Source organism: Eubalaena glacialis, chromosome 11 (assembly GCF_028564815.1).
Source record: "Eubalaena glacialis isolate mEubGla1 chromosome 11, mEubGla1.1.hap2.+ XY, whole genome shotgun sequence".
Lineage (NCBI taxonomy): Eukaryota > Metazoa > Chordata > Mammalia > Artiodactyla > Balaenidae > Eubalaena > Eubalaena glacialis.
In genome coordinates this window covers 70994639-71013671 of record NC_083726.1, presented here as the reverse complement: position 1 = coordinate 71013671, position 19033 = coordinate 70994639, and the positions used below count along the sequence as shown (strand labels likewise).

The 19033-nt window shown below is 36.0% G+C and overlaps 1 protein-coding gene across 1 annotated transcript in view; it reads right to left on the bottom strand.

The window, feature by feature from the left end:
* Window positions 1–19033, bottom strand: part of ADAMTS20 (ADAM metallopeptidase with thrombospondin type 1 motif 20) — a 205735-nt gene that overhangs the window by 86460 nt on the left and 100242 nt on the right. The window contains exons 12-23 of the mRNA XM_061204404.1: window positions 18467–18612; window positions 17085–17266; window positions 16850–16986; window positions 14642–14759; window positions 12200–12295; window positions 9298–9464; window positions 9013–9142; window positions 4143–4269; window positions 2387–2597; window positions 2089–2253; window positions 1425–1589; window positions 318–437 (exon numbers count right to left, since the gene is read on the bottom strand). Coding sequence (XP_061060387.1) covers window positions 318–437; window positions 1425–1589; window positions 2089–2253; window positions 2387–2597; window positions 4143–4269; window positions 9013–9142; window positions 9298–9464; window positions 12200–12295; window positions 14642–14759; window positions 16850–16986; window positions 17085–17266; window positions 18467–18612 — 1764 coding nt within the window. The remainder of the gene's footprint in view (window positions 1–317; window positions 438–1424; window positions 1590–2088; window positions 2254–2386; window positions 2598–4142; window positions 4270–9012; window positions 9143–9297; window positions 9465–12199; window positions 12296–14641; window positions 14760–16849; window positions 16987–17084; window positions 17267–18466; window positions 18613–19033) is intronic.

Here is a 19033-nt window from a genome sequence, read left to right as displayed (position 1 = left end):
AAGCTGGCAAAACCAAGAACTATATACTTTCTGATGCCCATATACCTTTTTTAAAAAATATTTATTTATTTATTTGGCTGTGCCAGGTCTTAGTTGCAGCATGTGGGATCTAGTTCCCTAACCAGGGATCGAACCCAGGCCCCCTGCATTGGGAGCGTGGAGCCTTTGCCACTGGACCACCAGGGAAGTCCCCCACATACATTTTTAAGGCATAGAAGTTTAAGTGGAAAAAATACGTATGGAAATAATTTTAACATATCAATAATCCTCCTGTATCAAAGATTTTTGTTTATAATCCATGAAGAGGTGTCCTTTACCTGCCTGTCACTTGGGCGAGTAGCTCCATTGCACAGTCTATCATCTAGCACTGCACTAAGTAGCTCATTGACACATTTCACAGCACGCATCTGGTACCCCTGTCCACACGTGGTTGTGCACTGAAAGAATATAAGCAGATACCAAACACCATTGTTCAAAAATTACATAAACTTAATTTTCTTAGTGCATAGACAGTTAAGAATATACTTTCAGTAGATATTTTTATTAGTCCTTTATATCAGATTCTAGACTTAAAATGAGCAAATTGAATCAACATACATCTTTATTCAAATTTATGGAGATACTAATAAAATAGTGAAGTTAAAATGGACAGTTATTATATCTTTAAAAAGTTATCATGTAAAAATATCAATAGAAGCCTGATATTTTGGAGGCAGAGTCAATACAGTTTAGAGAAACTAAATACTTTTCAAAATCGACCTGGTGTATGCATGTCATTTAATATGCTAAGTAAATTTCAAAGAGATAAAGAAGGAAGGGCATAGGACAGAGTTAAAGGACAGATGAGAGAAGGTTTCCCAGCAACTGTGGCAACCTGCGTAGGATAATAAGCTGCCCACCCTCATCCAGCAGATTCCTAGCCGCCTGTTTGGCAAAACTTCTCAACAATGCCTACTCTAAATACAGTAAAGATAATAATTTAGACACCGAACATGAAAATGTCTATAGTTTAAATAAAGCTGATGAAAGCATAAAAAAATTTTTATTGAAGTAGAGTTGATTTACAACGTTACGTTAGTTTCTGCTGTATAGCAAAGTGATTCAGTTATTTATATATATATATTCTTTTTCATATTATTTTCCATTACGGTTTATTACAGGATATTGAATATGGTTCCTCGTGAAAGCATAAAATTCGTAGCATTTTGCTTAACAAAACTGAATTAAAAAGCAAAGCTAGAATATTTACCACAGCAACATTAGCAGTACTGACAAAATTGTGCAGGTAGGGATTTACATTTCAGGAATCTTTTTCCAAAAAACACCCAAATTTAGATGCAGCCACTAAAGAGTGAGTACACCACAACTTCTGTGTTATTCTGTAATGATGGTTTAGAGCAGAAAAACCCTTATCATATACTCACAGAACCCCATGGTCCTACTTGCCAGGAAGCACATGCATGAAGCTCACATGGTCTCAGAGACTCAGGTTTGGTGCTTGGATCACAGAAGCCATCACTCAAGTGATCTTCATTCAGTTGACACCACACCTGCCGCTGCCTTGTTCCTTTTCCACATGTAACAAGACACTGTAAGAATACAACTGACCATTATTTTCAGTATTAGTCAGCACATATACCTACAAAATATATAATGAATGATCAATTTGCATATTCAAATACAGTTGAAAGACCATTCCTAAGGACATTTTCCCTTCACTCCTCAGAAAAATCAGAGATATTCACGGGGTAAAATCAGCCATCCCAAACTTCTGCTGCCCAAATCCCAGGGCAACGTCCATTTGTTCCAGAAACAAAGGTACAAAACTAACCTTAGAACAAGTGTATATTTCAGCCTACTGTGGACACTATGAAAGTGGTTATAGATTAAAAACCAGTATGTCATTGTTGGCCAGATATTGTAAACAGTTAAAGAACAAACCATTTTTAAATGTTTTACTACCTTGATAAAGTTATTTACCACATGATAAAATAAATTGAAATATTTTTTTGAATTATATAGCCTTCGATTACAAAGCTCTCCTACACAATGTTATAACAGTTCTAAGCCTCATGGGTTTAATGTTACCTCACTCCACTCACTAGTGGCCCAACTGGGACAGGAAAATTCATTGCAATTCTCAGTTGTCACTCGGGGAAGTTCCTGGCATTCTCTGTCAGCAAGACGGTGGCCAAAGTTATTTATACAGTAAGATTCTCGAGACCTCTCCCCTCCTCCACAACTCCCGGAACACTGATTAAAAAAAGAAAAGTGGTGACAAATGGACACAAAATAAAAACTTTAACAAAACTCTAGAGTGACAAATATTTAATTAGAGGTAAAAAAAAAAGGAGCAACTTTTCTTAAGCAAACTTTTTCTTTGTACCTGGGACCATTCTGAATAATGCCACCTTGTTAAGACACAGTCACCATGGCAGGGTTCTCGGGTCGGAGGTTTAAGCTGGTCACCACAGTAGTGGTTATCTACTGGAACAGTATGTCCTTTATGAATGGAATACTTCATACAGTGGATGTCCAATGACTTATATCCTTGACCACAAAGGGATGAACATTCACTTTTGCCAATGATGTGCCACCTTCAAAAAATGAGGTTATTACACTTAGGAGGTGTGCCAATGAACACAATTTAAAAAATGGATTCAGAGAAACTCACACGTATCATTCATCTTTAAAATTTTGTTGCAATTAATGGACAAGCCACCTAAAAATACTTGATGTATCATTGATTTAGGGATGAAAACTTCTTAGACATCACAGGGCCCAAACTTTCATTTTATAGGTGAGAAAATGAACACCAGAGGTGCTGTACATTCAAATGGTATGGACGCCTGACTTGTCAGAAATCTTACTTTTTTCCAAATAAAATCTAACTTGCACTCCAAATACATAAACACGGAGTGTCTGGTTAAAGATGGAGGTAGGGAACCAGCTATACAGGCACTTGGAGGCAGCTTTGGAGGTCCTAGGAACCCCAAACCTCCCGCTAGACCTTTGAAAACAACTAGTTGAGATCAAGATTGCTCAATTATGTAGTGGAAGATTTAAGACTAGAACTGAATATATTTGACTCATCATCAGGGAGTGCCTCCCTATGCAACCTTTATTTGACTGAGGATCAGGGAATATCTGGGAATATGACTACATCAATAAAGATAAAGCCTTTACAAGTTGGTAAACTTGGTTTTTGTAAGGCATATCACATTTTCTCATTAACTCAAGTAATCTATTTTTAGACATGTTTTCAGGGAAAACATTTTTTTTCCACAAGTAAAATCTGCCAGTTTGAGCCACATTATCCCAATTACAGTCTAGCAATCTCTCAGACAATATGAGTGCACTAGTACAGCAGAGCAGGGAATTCATGGAGTTCCTTTCCATCCCACCTGCATCTCAAGAGTTTCACTGTGCTGCACTCTTCTGCAATGTAGAAGATGCACCTTGTACAGGCTGTTCTGTCATTAGCCTTTCACTATAGGCCTTCAAACAACACCATAAATATATAAAAATTCTTATCCTTGTTGAGTGAAAGAGGTTCTGGCCATCCCTGAAAGTTGACTGTCACCTGCTACATGGGGGTTATTGCTCTTAGCTTCACTCTAAGACCCATCACAGATAATCAAATAACAAGAATTTTAGAAGAACAAACTTTCCTGCCATGATCTAGGATCATGTTCCTAATGTTTAATGGACAAAATACTGATAAGATATAGAAATCAATTTATTGATTCTCTAATCCTCAAACTTTAAAAGTTTATTGGTTCATGAGTTCAATGGGAATTATAGGATAGTGCTACAAAATGTATTGTTTCAGACCTTTAAACCATAGGTTTTCAGATTAGAGTTTTCCTGTATTTATTTTACAGACAAATTTGATTCGATTTCTTACACAAAATATTGAGGCCTCTATACTGGAATTTAGCAAATACTATGAATAAAAAACTCAAACCAATTGCCGAGTTTCGCAATAAGTTAATGAGTCTAAAGTTTTTTAACTGAAGGGGCAAAGGATAGACATTAATTACATGTCCACCCTGTGAGAGGCACTGCACTAGATGTTTACATCTTACCTCACTTACTGATTTTAATCTGGTTACATTATACATTATTTCTCTTTTACTTACCTTAGTTCACAGTCTGTATTGCACCTTTCAGTCACCAACAATGGAAGTGGTAAGTGGTCACATCTTTGATCAGACACTACCATATGATCACTCTTACGTACACAGGTAATTTTTCTTCTATGAAGACCTTGGCCAAAGCCAAATGAAAATTTAAAATTAAAGGAAAATTCACATAAGGAGATGTTGCATAATCATTTACTTCTGCTAATAGCCTGAAGGATTAAGCTAAGAAAGCAAAAAAAAAAAAAAAAATTCCAACATAGCATACAAATAGGCTAGCATATTGATCTAGTCAGGAATGACTTTCTGCAATAAGCAAGCTGAACCCTGAAACACTGAGGAGTTTGCTTAGTAGAGAGACATAAGGGAAGGTGGGACAGGTGTGGAGTACAAAGAAATTTATTATAGCTGTATAGAAGGGTTGCTAGTAGAGAACTGAGTGGCCAGGGTCAGTGCTGACGATACATGATACAGGATACACAATACATGATACACTACACCCCCATTCCCCATTATTTGCTTCTCTTTTCCCTGTAACAAAATTACACATCTCCACTTGCTACAGTGTTACTATAACTTCCTATAGGAGGAGCAGACTTCGCTGCCCATTGACAGCAGGCTTATGCCAACCACCTGTAAGGGGATGTGACCTATTCCAGTTCCAAGCAGAAGCTCTAAAAGCCACTATATGCTTCTGCCAACTCTCTTTCCCTTTTCCCTCCATCTCTAAAACAGTCTTTCCCAGATGAGGCTGATCTTTCAGCCTGGAATCATGAATGAAAAAGGCAGCATGGACAGATTATTAACTTTAGTTAATAATAATGGATCAATTGTAATAAATGTGCCACACAAATGCAAGATGACAAGAATAGGGGAACTGGGGAGGAAGGGTATGGAAGAAGGGGGAATATGAAAATTTCCTGTACTTTCTGTTAACTTTTCTATAAACTTAAAACTGCTTTAAAAAAATAAAGTCTATTAATTTTTTTGAAAAATGACATGGATGCAGATACCAAGCTGGAGAAGAGTCAGAGCCAATTAGCAGTCAACACATAGTATGAGCGAGAAATAAACCTTTGTTGTTCTAAGTCATTGAGATTTGGCGGTTGTTTGTATGGGGCATAACCACAGCAAAAGCAAACTAAGAGAAGCCACAGGGGCCAGAGTAGACTGAACTTTGTACTTTCTGCAATGAGGAGACAGGAAAAAGTTTAAGCCATCAGTGCCATGATCAAATTTCTGTTTTATCCAAGTTCAACTGTATACTTTCAGTTAGTTAAACATGAACATGCATATTTATCTCTGCTCCTTCCTAAATACCATCTGAGATAACTATAAAGAATTTTGACAAGGCAAAAACCTGAAGGAACAAAAAGAATAAAGAAGGAAACACAGTAGGCAAGAAAAGGAAATTCTGAATATGAAAAGAAGATGGAAATAACTATTTCAATAGAGCCAAGGAAGCTGAAATCTAAGGCTATGGAGGAAGAAAGTAAGAAACAAACCATTCATGCCACAGAATCCAAGCAAAGTCCAGGAATCAAAAACACCAGGTTTCTCTAAAGAGGTGAATGTGTGATGGGTAGGCCTGAAAAAATGGAGAAGTGACTGAATACTATTTATGAAGATCAGTCAGACTCCTACCTTCTCGTTGAGAGTAGCACTGTCCAATAAAAACATAACGTGAACCACATGTAATTTTACATTGTCTCGTAGTGACATTAAGAAGTAAAAAGTTAGAAGTATCCAAAATATCCAAATAGGATCATTTCCACCTGACAGCAATATAAACATTATTGATGATGTATTTTACATTCTTTTTTCATACTAAGTCTATAGAATTCATTGTGCATCTCACACTTATACCACATTTCAATGGGCTAGCCACACGTGGCTAGTGGCTACCATATTGGACAGCAAAGCTCTAGAGAAGGTGAACTTGAGGGCACAGACACAGCAGCTGAGGGAAGTTAGGGAGTTGTACTAAAAAGGGAAGTTGTACTAAAAATAGGGGTATTCAGTAAAAGTCCCATACTGAATGATGAGACCCAGGCCCACTGGGCTCTCCCTCTATTTCCCTCTGGCTCCAAGCCAATTTTTATGGTTTCTCCTGTCCCCTAACTGACCATTAGAATATGGGAGAATTCCTCTCTTGGAAAACTCTTCAGCCCAAGAAAAAAGGTCAAATGACAATGACATTTGGGGCTTCTCCCCCAGTGACACAAGAAAGGGCTACTTAGAGATCCAATTACTCTATAATGAGGGTTGACTTATCTAACCCACACAGGACTTTCAGTTAGGATTTTAGTCTTAAATATGAACAAACAGCAAAGGATGAGCAGACACTTTAGGAAAGTCACTCACACAAAAGAGACCAAAAGAAGCAGAAGCAAAATAGAACTAAGATGAAACAGATACGTGAGGGAGCAGAAGAAACTTACAAGACTAAGATTAATACTCTCAAGGACATGGGGATTGCATCCATGAAACAAAAGCAAGCTGTTGAGAGGAAACATTAAGAAAACAATGTACATTTGGAGAGGAAATTAGGAGATAAGAGATCAGTCCAGGAGGTTGGATATCCAGACAATACAAATTTTACAAAGATAGAAGAGAAAATTTAACATGAAGAAATTATCAAAGAAATCATGCACAAAACTTCTCAAGTCAAAGAATCTATGTTTCCCAATTGGAATGCATCCTAATTACCTAGGAAAATAGACGAATAAAAAAGCCGCACCAACGCACATGGTCCTGATATTCCACACCACCAGAATTAAGGTGGGGAGAAACAAAACTTCCATACCAGGAAGTGTCATATCCAAGAACGGGAAATCGGAAAATGAGCCAGAAAACAAGATTTTCAACCTTCTAAAGGAAAGTAATCTAGTTTAGAATTTTATATGAGCCAAGCTATCAATCCAATGCGCGAATAGAATAATGTTATTTTCAGAGAGAAAAAAATTTCAGAAACCTGCCTCTCTTTCTCAGGAAAGTACTGACAGATATGTTCCCCGTAATGGAGGAAATAAAAAGAGGAATTCATAGGATTTAGAACACAGGGAATCAAATACATAAAAAAGGGAAAGTGCATGATGACAGCCGTGTAACAGGCCTGAAAAGCAACACGGCCAAGTTAGAGCAGGAGAGAAGAGGGCCACAGGAGCAACAGATGAGGAAAAATAAAGGAAAATTGAAACTGATACATTGAATAATGTGCTTCAAAATATTAAGACAAAATTTATAGCACTCACAAAAAGTTGGGGGACTGATCATTTTCAGTACACAGGGAAACAAGTAAACAAAACTGAAGAAACTTCACTTTAAAGAAACCCCAAAGTTACACAAACACATCAAAGGAACTATAATCATAGTATACGTTGTGGCAATTGAATTAATAGCTCCTTTCCTCCTGCACACAAGAGAGCTCTCCTGGTTCAGACTTCCAAACTATCTCAAAATGCCTCGTCCCACCTTTCATTTGGATCTTGTTATTTTTTATTTGCTGTGTTCCCCACATTTTAGAATGTTCTTTCACTCAACGGTTACTTAGATTTCTTCTAGCTCCCCATATCCACTGCCACAGACCAGCTTACCCAGTTATGCTGGAATGCTTGTCCCAGCTCCCCAAACCGAAATTCTCTTCTATAAAGCATAACCAGGGTCTTTCATCAAAATGAATTCCTCCATCTTCTGTGTTACCAAAGCTTTGTTCCTACTTCTAGCGTTGTCCCAGTCAGCCTGGCATCATCTACTTCAGTCTCCCTCCCCGGAGACACTGCTCAGACAGGAATGCCTGTTTCCACGCTATCATCCGGGCACCCCTGTCCCGACACCACAGGACCAAGTCTGTGCCTTTTTCTGAACGGGATACCACAATTTCTTTGGCACCTTGAGGTCAGTTTGTTAAAATGTCCCGCATGTTCCCATCATCTGTGATCACTGCCTCTGGCCACCTACCTTCTCTCAGCTCTTTTCCATACTGCTCTGATGTGCCTCTCTTCTGACTCACTGCTCCCCTAATTGCCAAAACTTGTCTCTAGTCCCCATCGAAACTACCTTTCCATTCTACACAAACTTCCCTATATCTTCCTGTTTCACCTCCTCAAACTGCCCCCTCCATCTTTCCTGGGGTCTCCTCTGTGCATACCTGTAGCATTGCATTTACCATTTAAAACTAAGATGACCTACGCATGCCTCTGTTTCATCCATATGACTTTAAAGCTTTAATGCAAAATCAGGGTCCTAATAATCCAAAACAAAGTAGCCCCTCAATAAACATTTACTGATTTGCACAAATGTAGCATCACACAACTAGGTATTCGTAATTACAGATTGCCCAAAGACACCACCAGTCTCTTCATTTGCTTTCTCTACTACAAATTTCGCTGTTTTTCCATCTCCCTCTGTATTCCTTTCAGTTATCCATCCATCAGTACAAACACATTTCCTTGTGGTCAGGGAAGGGAAATAAGAGAATGAGAGAATGTTGACACCCCAACACTAAAAGAGGGAGATGGGTGGCTGGGAAACTGTGTTGAGGGGAAAGGACAAGAGGGCGGGTATTTCACTGGGAAACAGAGTCCCAGTTAGAGAACCCTACTGTGACGGCGAGAAAGAGAACGAGGACGTGATAGGGAAGAAGCAGTGATGGAGAACGTTGAAAAGGGTAGAGATAAGGGAGGCTGTTAAGTATAAGAACCAAAGAATAAGTGGGGAGAAAAGCAGGGAGAGAAAAAAGACAGAAAACCTCTGTATGTCTGTGTGGTGTACATGCGTGGATTCCACAGGCAGCCAGACTCAAGAACACCCCAAATTATACCAGCATGTAGAACTGAACTTTTGTCTCTTTCATTTAATACCAGTGTACCTTGACACATTTTTGTACAGTCTTGCCATGGTCCATATGGGTCCCACATGAACAGATCGCTCTTCTCTTCCATGGGGATATTGAAGGAATAACGTACATCAGGGTTGTACAGATTACCCACACATAAAACCTCAATAAAAATACAAAGGAGCACACCATTAATTCATAAAAGATATATTCTTAAAAGATATCATTTTTGTGTTTAATAATAAATGCAAAGCACTTAAGCATCATACTTTACTAACATGATTAAAACTGTCTTATTAACAACTACTGAGAATTTACCTGCAAAACAAGTTCTTCTTCCAGCCGATCAGTACTATTAATTCTTTCAATCGAGTTGTTTGAACCACTGTATTCAAAAATAGCTCCTTGTACGTTGATTTCCTTTTTGGACATACTTACAACAAAATTCCCATTCAAAAGAAAATTCCCTTGAGTGTCCGATAATGCTGTAAAAGGATAGTGCTCATGAAATAGCAAAACCAGTCAAAGGTACAGAAACATTTTTAACTTTTACAATTCACATCCTTTTTTTGAAATTAGAGAATATAAACGTAAATTAATATGGAGGAAATAAACTTTATTTTACTGTAAAGTGGTATCTAAGCCATAAGCAGGGAAACTTCAGCACATCAGCCAAAGACATGAAAATAAATTCACCCTATAATTTTTCTTTCTGAGAAGATCATCTTCCACAAGGCGTGCAGCTCTGGGAGAGACACACAAGAAGCGGGAAAACAGAAAGAAGTCATGCACGGGCCTGCAGACAGATCAGCTAAATCAATCCTGGACATCCATGGTGAGGAAAGAAAGGGCAGCCAGACTGCTGCAGCATTCCGTTAATGCTTATCTTGGAAGAAATGTACAAAGCTTCAACACTCTAGGGTCAATGTTCTAAAAGGCCATGCCTCTCCACTCTTCTCTCTGTAAACATCTGGATCTTCTTCATGGCAAGGCACTCATCACTGGTCACGCATACGTGAGTGACTGCTTTTCAGAATCCTCCTCCCTCCCTCTCTGTTCTTACCCCTTCTTATTCTCTCTTTTTCCCCAATGACAGGTATTAATCTCAGCCTATCAAATATGTATCCGTATGTCTATCTATATACTAATATTTACATATGTATATAATAGAGTATGTAACAGTATGTATTCACAATTTGTTACTTTTTAAATGCAAAAAATACATGGTGTCCACAGTGGTGTGGTAGTAAAAAGACCACAGAATTTGGTATTACAACAACTGGTTTAAATTCAAGTTGTTCCAATTAATTACTATGTGATCTTGGATAAACTACTTGCTTCCTAATTGAATAACAGGAATAATAAAAATTCTTACCTCACAGGCTTTTAATCGGAATCAAATTTGGAAAGTGTTTGTAAAAGTGTATAAACTGTAAAAAAGCACTGTGCTTTTTTTTTAACTTTCAAGAGGATATATGATATTTTAAATTTTGCACTAATAAAAACTCCATATTAATAAAATACATTTTTTGTTGCTTTACTTCTCAGTGGAATAACTGTTTTGGAAAACATTTGTTTGGTCTTCCAGGGAACCCCACCCAAAGCATACAAATTACCTATGATTAAACTTACTAAATACTACACACCTCAAAGCAACCATGAAGGGATTACTGCCAAAGACATTTGGTGTTTCTGTGTCTGTATGGACTATTGTGATTGTCTTTATACATTACACTGAATTCAATGAAGAACCAATAAAGTTCCATATTTATCCTATAAAATGAAAATCTGGACATTATCAGAAGTGGATAGGCCTATTTAAGGGACTACCAGTTACGTTAAAACTAAGGGAAATAAACAAAACTTTACTGAGAAAAATTGTATACATTTCATTATTTTTAGTTACCAAAGCAAATTTCATAAATATAAATATTTTACAAGTCCTTTCTAATGACTTCACATGTTTACTTTGCTCACTCCAATTTAGATTTTGATATTTCCATTAGTAGTTCTTTTACAAAATATAGTGATACTTTATTGGTGAACATTTCCAATTTTTAGACTTGGGCAGAACCAAATATCTATATTTGGATCCTAAGAGCGACATATTAAATTATCTACAATACGGTAGCATGTATCTATGCATATGCAAAAGAAAAAGAATTGCAACTAAATGTAAAGAGTTAAAACATTTACATTTGATTTTCTTTGGGAAATTTTTTGCATTTTTTATAGAGGTGGAATTGACATAACATAGAATTAACCATTTTAAAGTGAAGAATTTGATAGTACTTAGTACATTCACAATGTTGTATAACCACCACCTCTACTTAGTACTAAAACTTTTTCATCATCCCAAAAGGAAAACCTGCATCCATTCAGCAGTCGTTCTCTTTACAAATGACTCTATAATGCCAAATATAATTCTTGAGATAAATTGTTCATTATATATTCAGATTCCAAGTTAGAAGCGTTGATTACTTGAGCCAATATTTCACATTTCATTAATGTGAGGCAGGTACTTTCTCATTATCAGCTTTGCATCACCAGTTTGGTGAATTACGAATTAGTCAATATTAAGGTATTTATCAGACACAAAGAAAAGGTTTGTAAAGCATTCTTTTCATCTCTGGGCCTAAGTGAAATTCTTTAACCCTAAAAGCTAATTTCCAAAAATAAACAACAACTGAAATTTATACTCTAGAATTAGCTAAAGGACAATATACTATGACTATACTCATTAACATCTAAAAATATGAAACCATAGTTCTCTTTCTGCCTTTCTGTAACATAAGAGCTTTGTAAAAGTTGTATTTAAAGACTTCTGCTACATGGTAAAGACATTTAAGAAAATTCTTTAAAACATTTAACCCCGAAGAGGTCTATAATTAATTTTAGATAAAGACAGAAGAGGATTTTATTCTAAATACACACACAACTTTAACTGAATATAACCTCTGGTTTTCTATAACACCCTCATGGGAAAAAAAGTTTAATTTACTTTCCAGAATTTAGTTCAGGATTTTTAAAATAGGATATGGTGTGTAGTTCAAAAAGAAATCACGCATAGGGAGTCAGATGACTTAAGCTCAGTGTGAACTGAAATTGCATGTTTGTTCAAGGGGCTCTTCTTGCCTTCCAAGAATTTACAACACCCACAGACCTCCGTGAAATTGCACACGAACCACATACTGGCTGCTGTTTAACTAAAAATGTTTACCCAGGTAATTGTCATCTTCCGGTTTTCCAGAATAGCTGTGCTGAAGAATATCAATGTTTGTTGCTCCTGGGGGAATCTTTACAACGACATTATAACCTGCAATAGAAGTTTACACATGTTAACTTTCACAAAAAGCAGAACGGCTAGGAGGCTAGTACTGCTGAAAGAAAAATCTGAATAGCATAGCAGACTTAATTTCATTTTATCTTTGAAAGATGATATCATGCTTATTCTTTTTGAATCAATGCCTTATATAAATTACCAAGGATTAAGAAAAAGTGGTTATTGCCTAGAAGTACACAGCCTGGGATTCTTAAAGTGCATTTCTTAATTTCTCTTACTTCTAAAATTCTGAATATAGAATAAGAATGAAACTAGTATTTTAGCACCTGAACTATTTAGTACACATATTCATTTTAAAATTTGACCAATACTTTTACATCTTATACTTCCTAATGGGGAAAAAAAATTCTAAATGCTATTCACAAGTCCAGGAGATATAAAAATAGTTGGTCATTGCTATATGTGTACACAGACTCAGTGAACAGCAAAATAATGAAAGTTGAAGAGAAACACTTTTCTTAAGCTTTTAGGTTCTAGTGTAAGCAAGAATCCCTATAGCTAACCCCCAAATTTTACATTATTTTGTAAAGTCTACTAACAAATTGTCAAGAGAAAAGTAAAAAGTTTACTCAAGAGAAATGAAAATATTTCTGTTTTATGAGACCAAATTCAACAACACTGGCACTTCTCAAAAGATGAGGAAACACTATATCAAATATACATTAAACAAGAAGCAACGTTTTTCCTGCACTAAAACCACTCATGTCACAGTTTTCCAAATACTCTCAGGTTTTAAGTCAACAATTAATTTTGCTCTAGTGATATTATTCTAAGTTTTTCCTTTCCCTTTTTAGGATTTTCCTCTTTTATTTAATACATAAACAAAAGGAGATAGAATTTTTCATATGTACTGACTTGATAAATATAGAATGAACTTAAGAAAAGGAAGTTTTAAAAGAGCTTACGTTTGAAACCATGATATGAGATTACCTTGCATGTTTTTAGAGCAGCCTTATTTATTTATATCTCTTTAAGATATCACATTTAAACATAAAGTGACAAATGGTCTGATGATTCTGTATACACTATATGCATATTGGGTGTAGGTTATAAGCCTACAAAAATAATTTTGACTCATGATTTTTTCACTATAAAATATCCCTACCAGCTCCACTATTTGTGTCTTTGCTATTTTTTCAAGAAAGCATTCCTAGGCATTGCAAATGTGACAAAATGAAGGCTACCACCAGGGGGCAGTAATGTGACAAACGCTATTCAGACCCTGCACATGAGTTTAAGATCTTTTTCCGTTTGCAAACTGATTAATTCATAGTACAATTTCATCAAGGTTAAATATATGATCCTAATTTGGTGCATGTGGTTTTACAAAGGAAAAAAAAAAGTTTTTCAGTGAATACAGACCAGACTTTGATAAATGTGTGCCATTGGTTATAAAAGGGGATCAAATATTTATGGCTCCCGTGAAATAATGAATCATAATAACTAGAAAAATAATGTCAAATTATCTAGTAACTCAGATTCATAAGCACGACCAGAGTATGAAATGTACTATGCTTCTCATATAGATAAAAATATAAATTGTGTTTTAAACTATACTGCTTTAATTGAAGCAATTCTTACTAACTTAAACAACTATGTTCAAAAATAGGTGAATGCAATTTAAAGCTGAACAATAAAGCTGTAATAAAAAATACATTTTTACTTTGCAAGGAAAGTTTAAAAAGGCTGCTTTTTATTACCATAAAAAGAAAAAATGTTTTCTCAGAAAGTTTAATGGAAAATGTCTGACATATTGTATTCTCATAATAATTTTGAAGAAAAATGAAACCGTGGCCAAACATCAATTATATCTGTAATCCAGATACTTCCCGAAAAATCAAATGTAACACTAATTCCAAATTAGCATTTAAGTTAATGGTTTCATCCTTCACCTTCAATCCGTTTCAATACATCAATATGAAACACAATAGATAGGCCAGGTCATGCACGAAAAAATGTGGTTCAAATGATTAAAAATAATTGAAAGCGAATTTCCTGGAAAAATTATAAATAAATACAATACAAATTACAGGAAGAGCAGTAAAAACATTTCTTTAACTGGGGGACTATTCACACACCATTGTCAAACTGTACCGCATTTACTCTAATAAATGCACCTAACAAATTTTTAAGGATCAGATTTGTCTTAAAGCAGGTAAATTCATTAATTCAATGATACATCTGGTATAAGATTTAATTAATCATTATGAACTATGGTACAGAATAGACAAAACAATAACAAGCCATTACTATTATTCCTTCATTATATACTCCACTATTATACCCAAAGAGAAAATTAGAAAGAACTACACAGCTCACCATAATGGGCACTGTTGAAGGCGCCTGCCATTGTCCTGCATGAGGAGTTATCCCCACCACACACTCCACATCTGTCTCTCCTGGCCTTGGAGTTTAATACGTGATCACAGCCAGCTTGCTTCAAAATACAATAATTACAATGAACATCATAAAAAGGACTAATGAAAAGCATGGTGCTTTAAAAACAAAGTTCTTTTCAAAAATATTCTTTCAATTAATAGGAGATTCAATACAACAGGGTTTTTTCAGAATACTGATGTTGTTTGTACACCAGTATTTTCACACATCTGTTCACATGGTTGAAAAAGCAGTGTTTTTTAAAGGGTCATCCACATACTTCCTGCATCAAAATCACATGGCGTGGGATTTAAAAAGACAGATTCCCAGATTTTCTGAATTAAAATCCTTGGAGGTAAAAACCTAGGAATCCACACTGTAACAAACAGCGACAGTGATTCCCACATCCGTCATTTGAAAATCACTCTTTAAAGACAGTAATTCAAAAGGGACAAAAAGTAACACATTACAATAACTCCAAAAAGATGTCTTTCATGATTCACTTTTTTCACTCATGACCTTAGAACTCTGGGAATTAAATGAGCACATTTGAAAGAAACAATTTACTTCTTTAAAATTAATGCCTAGCATAATAAACAGTGATTATGAAAAAGAATGAATAAATAAATAAAGGTGAAAGTATGCATGGTTTGTTCTAGGGCTTTGAAAGAACAAGTGCAGCCCTTCTCCACACCGATGGTGTCCTCTGCATACATTGCAGTAACGTTTAGTTCTTTGGAATATTCCTTTAAATTTAGTGATCAGGAAAGTAAGAAAAATTCATAAGCCTCATGACTTTTTATTCACAAGGTAAATATTTCCAAAATGAGAATTTCATCCAGATATTTTCTGAAAGTAACATGCATCTTTATGTTCAGATACTTGTCATATTTTTTCATGGTATCTGACTTTCTGCTGTTAATTTAGATAAAACAAGTTTTTCAGGCCACCAAGTACCCTTTTTCTAGTATTTAATCTATTCCCAAAGTGTAATTTAAGTTTCTCTGAACATCTCATTAGCCCTTTGGGTGCAAGGCCTTTCTCACCTAGGTAACTGCTAATAGATGTTTGGTTATAGGGAGAAGAAATTGGTCCTATTAAGTTCCGCTTAATGAAAGGAATGAGTTCACAAGAAGACATTTGTATTCTTTAGACAGCATTCACTATCCTAGTTCTCAAACTCACCATCCATTTTTAAGATCACCATCTGCAATTTGCATGCTTTAATTCAGGGGCTCATCTGCTCTCACCTAGAATCCTGCTAAATGGCTTACCTAACTCCAATTTCCTAACAACCCAGTATATTCTGAAGATTCTGACATGCAAATCGAATCACATCTCTTGCTTAACTCTAAATCCTTGGATTTCCAAGGACTTCAGGAAAAAATTTCATATAACAACCATCAGCTGGTAGCTACCTCCAACCCTGGCCCCTTACTTCTTCACCTTTCTAAACCTACTTACCCTGATAATTAGCTCCAGACTCACACCCTCCAAGAGCATTCCCCAAATCCTTTACCCACTTCCCCACAGAACAAGACGCTCCTCCTACATCGTCCCCATGCCACCTTGCAGATGAGCCCATAGCACTGCATTCTAATTGTGTGTGTGCCTATGTCCCCCACAAATCTGTGTCCACATTGGCGGTAGGTGCTCTGTTCCATTCTTTCATCTTGGTGACTAGAACGGTATGTGACATCCAGCAGGTATTCGGTAAAAGTTTGCTGAATGTACGTAAGAAGTAAGAGAATGGAGAGAGGGAGGGAGGATATCACTGCTTCTAACACTGAGGGGAAAAATGTCACCAGAGAAGGGTCACGCTCGAAGTAGCAAAAGGACTTTACAACCCTTGGGTCCTAATATGTTCTATCTTTTTAGGAAGCTGACCTCATCTTTCATCTTGATTTTAAGTGCCATAGGCAAAACAAAATCAGCAAACTCATCTTACTGCTTCGTGAGTCACTCCTAATGACGGAGAATGGCCTAGTAACAGCCTCCTAACCATGTTCCTATAGACAGCCCGGTAGCAACCAAGGATGCTGCACTGAATTCGCAAGAATGTATCTGAAGTCATAGAAGTAATATTTGGTTAGAGTTATAGAAGGAAAATAGTACTCTGAAAGTCATTTTAAATGTAGTAAGTTTACTTACCCGACACAGACCTTGAACACAGATGTCATTTGTTTCAGTTCCACAAGGAGTACCGTCGGCAACCCTGTCCTTCAACTGGTAGAAGTTAGTGGTTCCAGCCACCCGACAATACAGTTTACAACGATCTTTCATGGCAACTGTAAGAAAAAGTCAAATTCTGGGTGTACGATAACACAGCTATGTGTTCCTATGTCTCAAAATTTTTTACATTAAAAAAAATATTCTAATTACTTACTCCCACTATACTTTGGAAGCCACCTCACATTAGGGGACAGACCATGGATGTTGAAATGTTTACCATCAAAATCAGAGCACTGCTTCTCACGAAAGTCCTGCTTGCCTTTTGGACATGAATCAGTGTTACATGATCGAAATTTCATCCTGCGGCCCACACAGTACTTTCCTCCGTTTCTTGGCCTAGTCAAATTCATTACATTGTAAAGCACATCAGTACAAGATTATTTCTGCCATTTACTTCTAAAACTCTTCCATTCCTTTCCAGGATCTGGAAAACCACTGATGTCCCACTAACACTTTTCGTTTTTAACAGAAGTATGTAACATGGTTGTGAAGCAATTCTGTGGTTAATGAACTGTAGAAAATACATTTTAACATGGACACTGTGGCCTGGAGGGAAGAAATGATGTCTTATTCATGACTAGATTAACTAACAAGGACCTAACTAATGATGGGGATTTGTTTTAAAACCTCAAAAAAGGGTTTCTTCATTTTGGAGGTGGGGGGACACATAGAGTGAGCCAAAGATGATCAGAAAGGAAGATGATAACACGTTAAATTTTAAAAGAAGTATATATGCCTCTTTGTTGTGTATATCCTACTTATCACTCAGTTCAAAGAGTTTCATGGTATCAATCTATAGCCATCTATCTCTATATCAACTTATGCTGGAACGTAAAAACTCTTTTGTCAGTGTTTTTCTTTTAATATGAAGACTTTCAGCATAATTTAGCTTTTCAAAAATTCAAACAAACTAAGTCAGATTTTATTCAAAGTATGTCACATTTCTTCATTAAAAAGTCTTTATATATATAACATATAACAACAGAAACATTATTTTAAAATTTTTATGGAATCCCTAAATTCTTTTAAATAGTTTGGTGAGCAGGACCTATGCTTCAGTACTTATTCAAACTAAAGACACCGAAGCATCTATAACATGAAAAGAAGAGAAAGAAAATATGACATGACAGATTATACCAAACAGTAAAAATACGGCAACAAAACTACATATTTTATCCAGGAAAGCCAAAACATAGTTGAAAGGGGCCAGGATCTTTCAATAGAAGCACAGTAAAAGTAAAAATGCCATTATATTACCATCATTATTGACAACTATTTCTCAAATTTACACCAAATCAAAAAAGAAAGAAAACGGCTTGGTCTTGATTCAAATTCTCAAGACTATTTTAATTTACTTTTTTGTTTAAGGTCTGAATCTACCAAGATATAAAGTAACATGGCTTAAAGTACTCCAGAAGTTTTCTGAATCTCAGAAACTTACAGACTGACCTCCAGTTTTAGAAGTGAATGAAATTGATGTTTACTTTCTGGTGCCTTGAGATAATCTTAATTTACAGTGACATAAAAAAGACATACTCGGGCCGATTACAGAGCCTGGTTGTGCTTTTGATTCCACCTCCACATGTTCTTGAACAAGAACTGTAAGGTCCCCACGGTCCCCAATCGCCATCTACAGGACGTGTGTCCATTTCTTTGTTTACACATAGCCCATGGTGGCAATGCTATAAAAATAAAACAAAAAGAAATGATTCATGCATTATCTAATTAGGACATCGCAGTAATAATAACAATAGCACAAAGATCAGTAGAAAAAAAGGTATACAATTTTAAGCAAAATGTTATCAATTCAGAAATGAGATTACATGTGACACCACTTTGTGAATATTTCCTGAGTATCTACTGAGTAACTGTAAAATGATCAACAGAATGCAAAAAAGAATAGGAAATTTACCTTGCGTATGAGATCTAGAGTCTCATTGGAGAGGGAAGACCTACACATATGGGGAAAACTTAAATAGTATAATGAAAAATATTTTTGAAAAAGAAGCAAACAAATATTTGTTAATATGGTATTTGTCCATGCTTCTATTTTTTATGCAAAGATATCTATCACTCTCCCATGCCTTAAGCTAACTTTCTGCT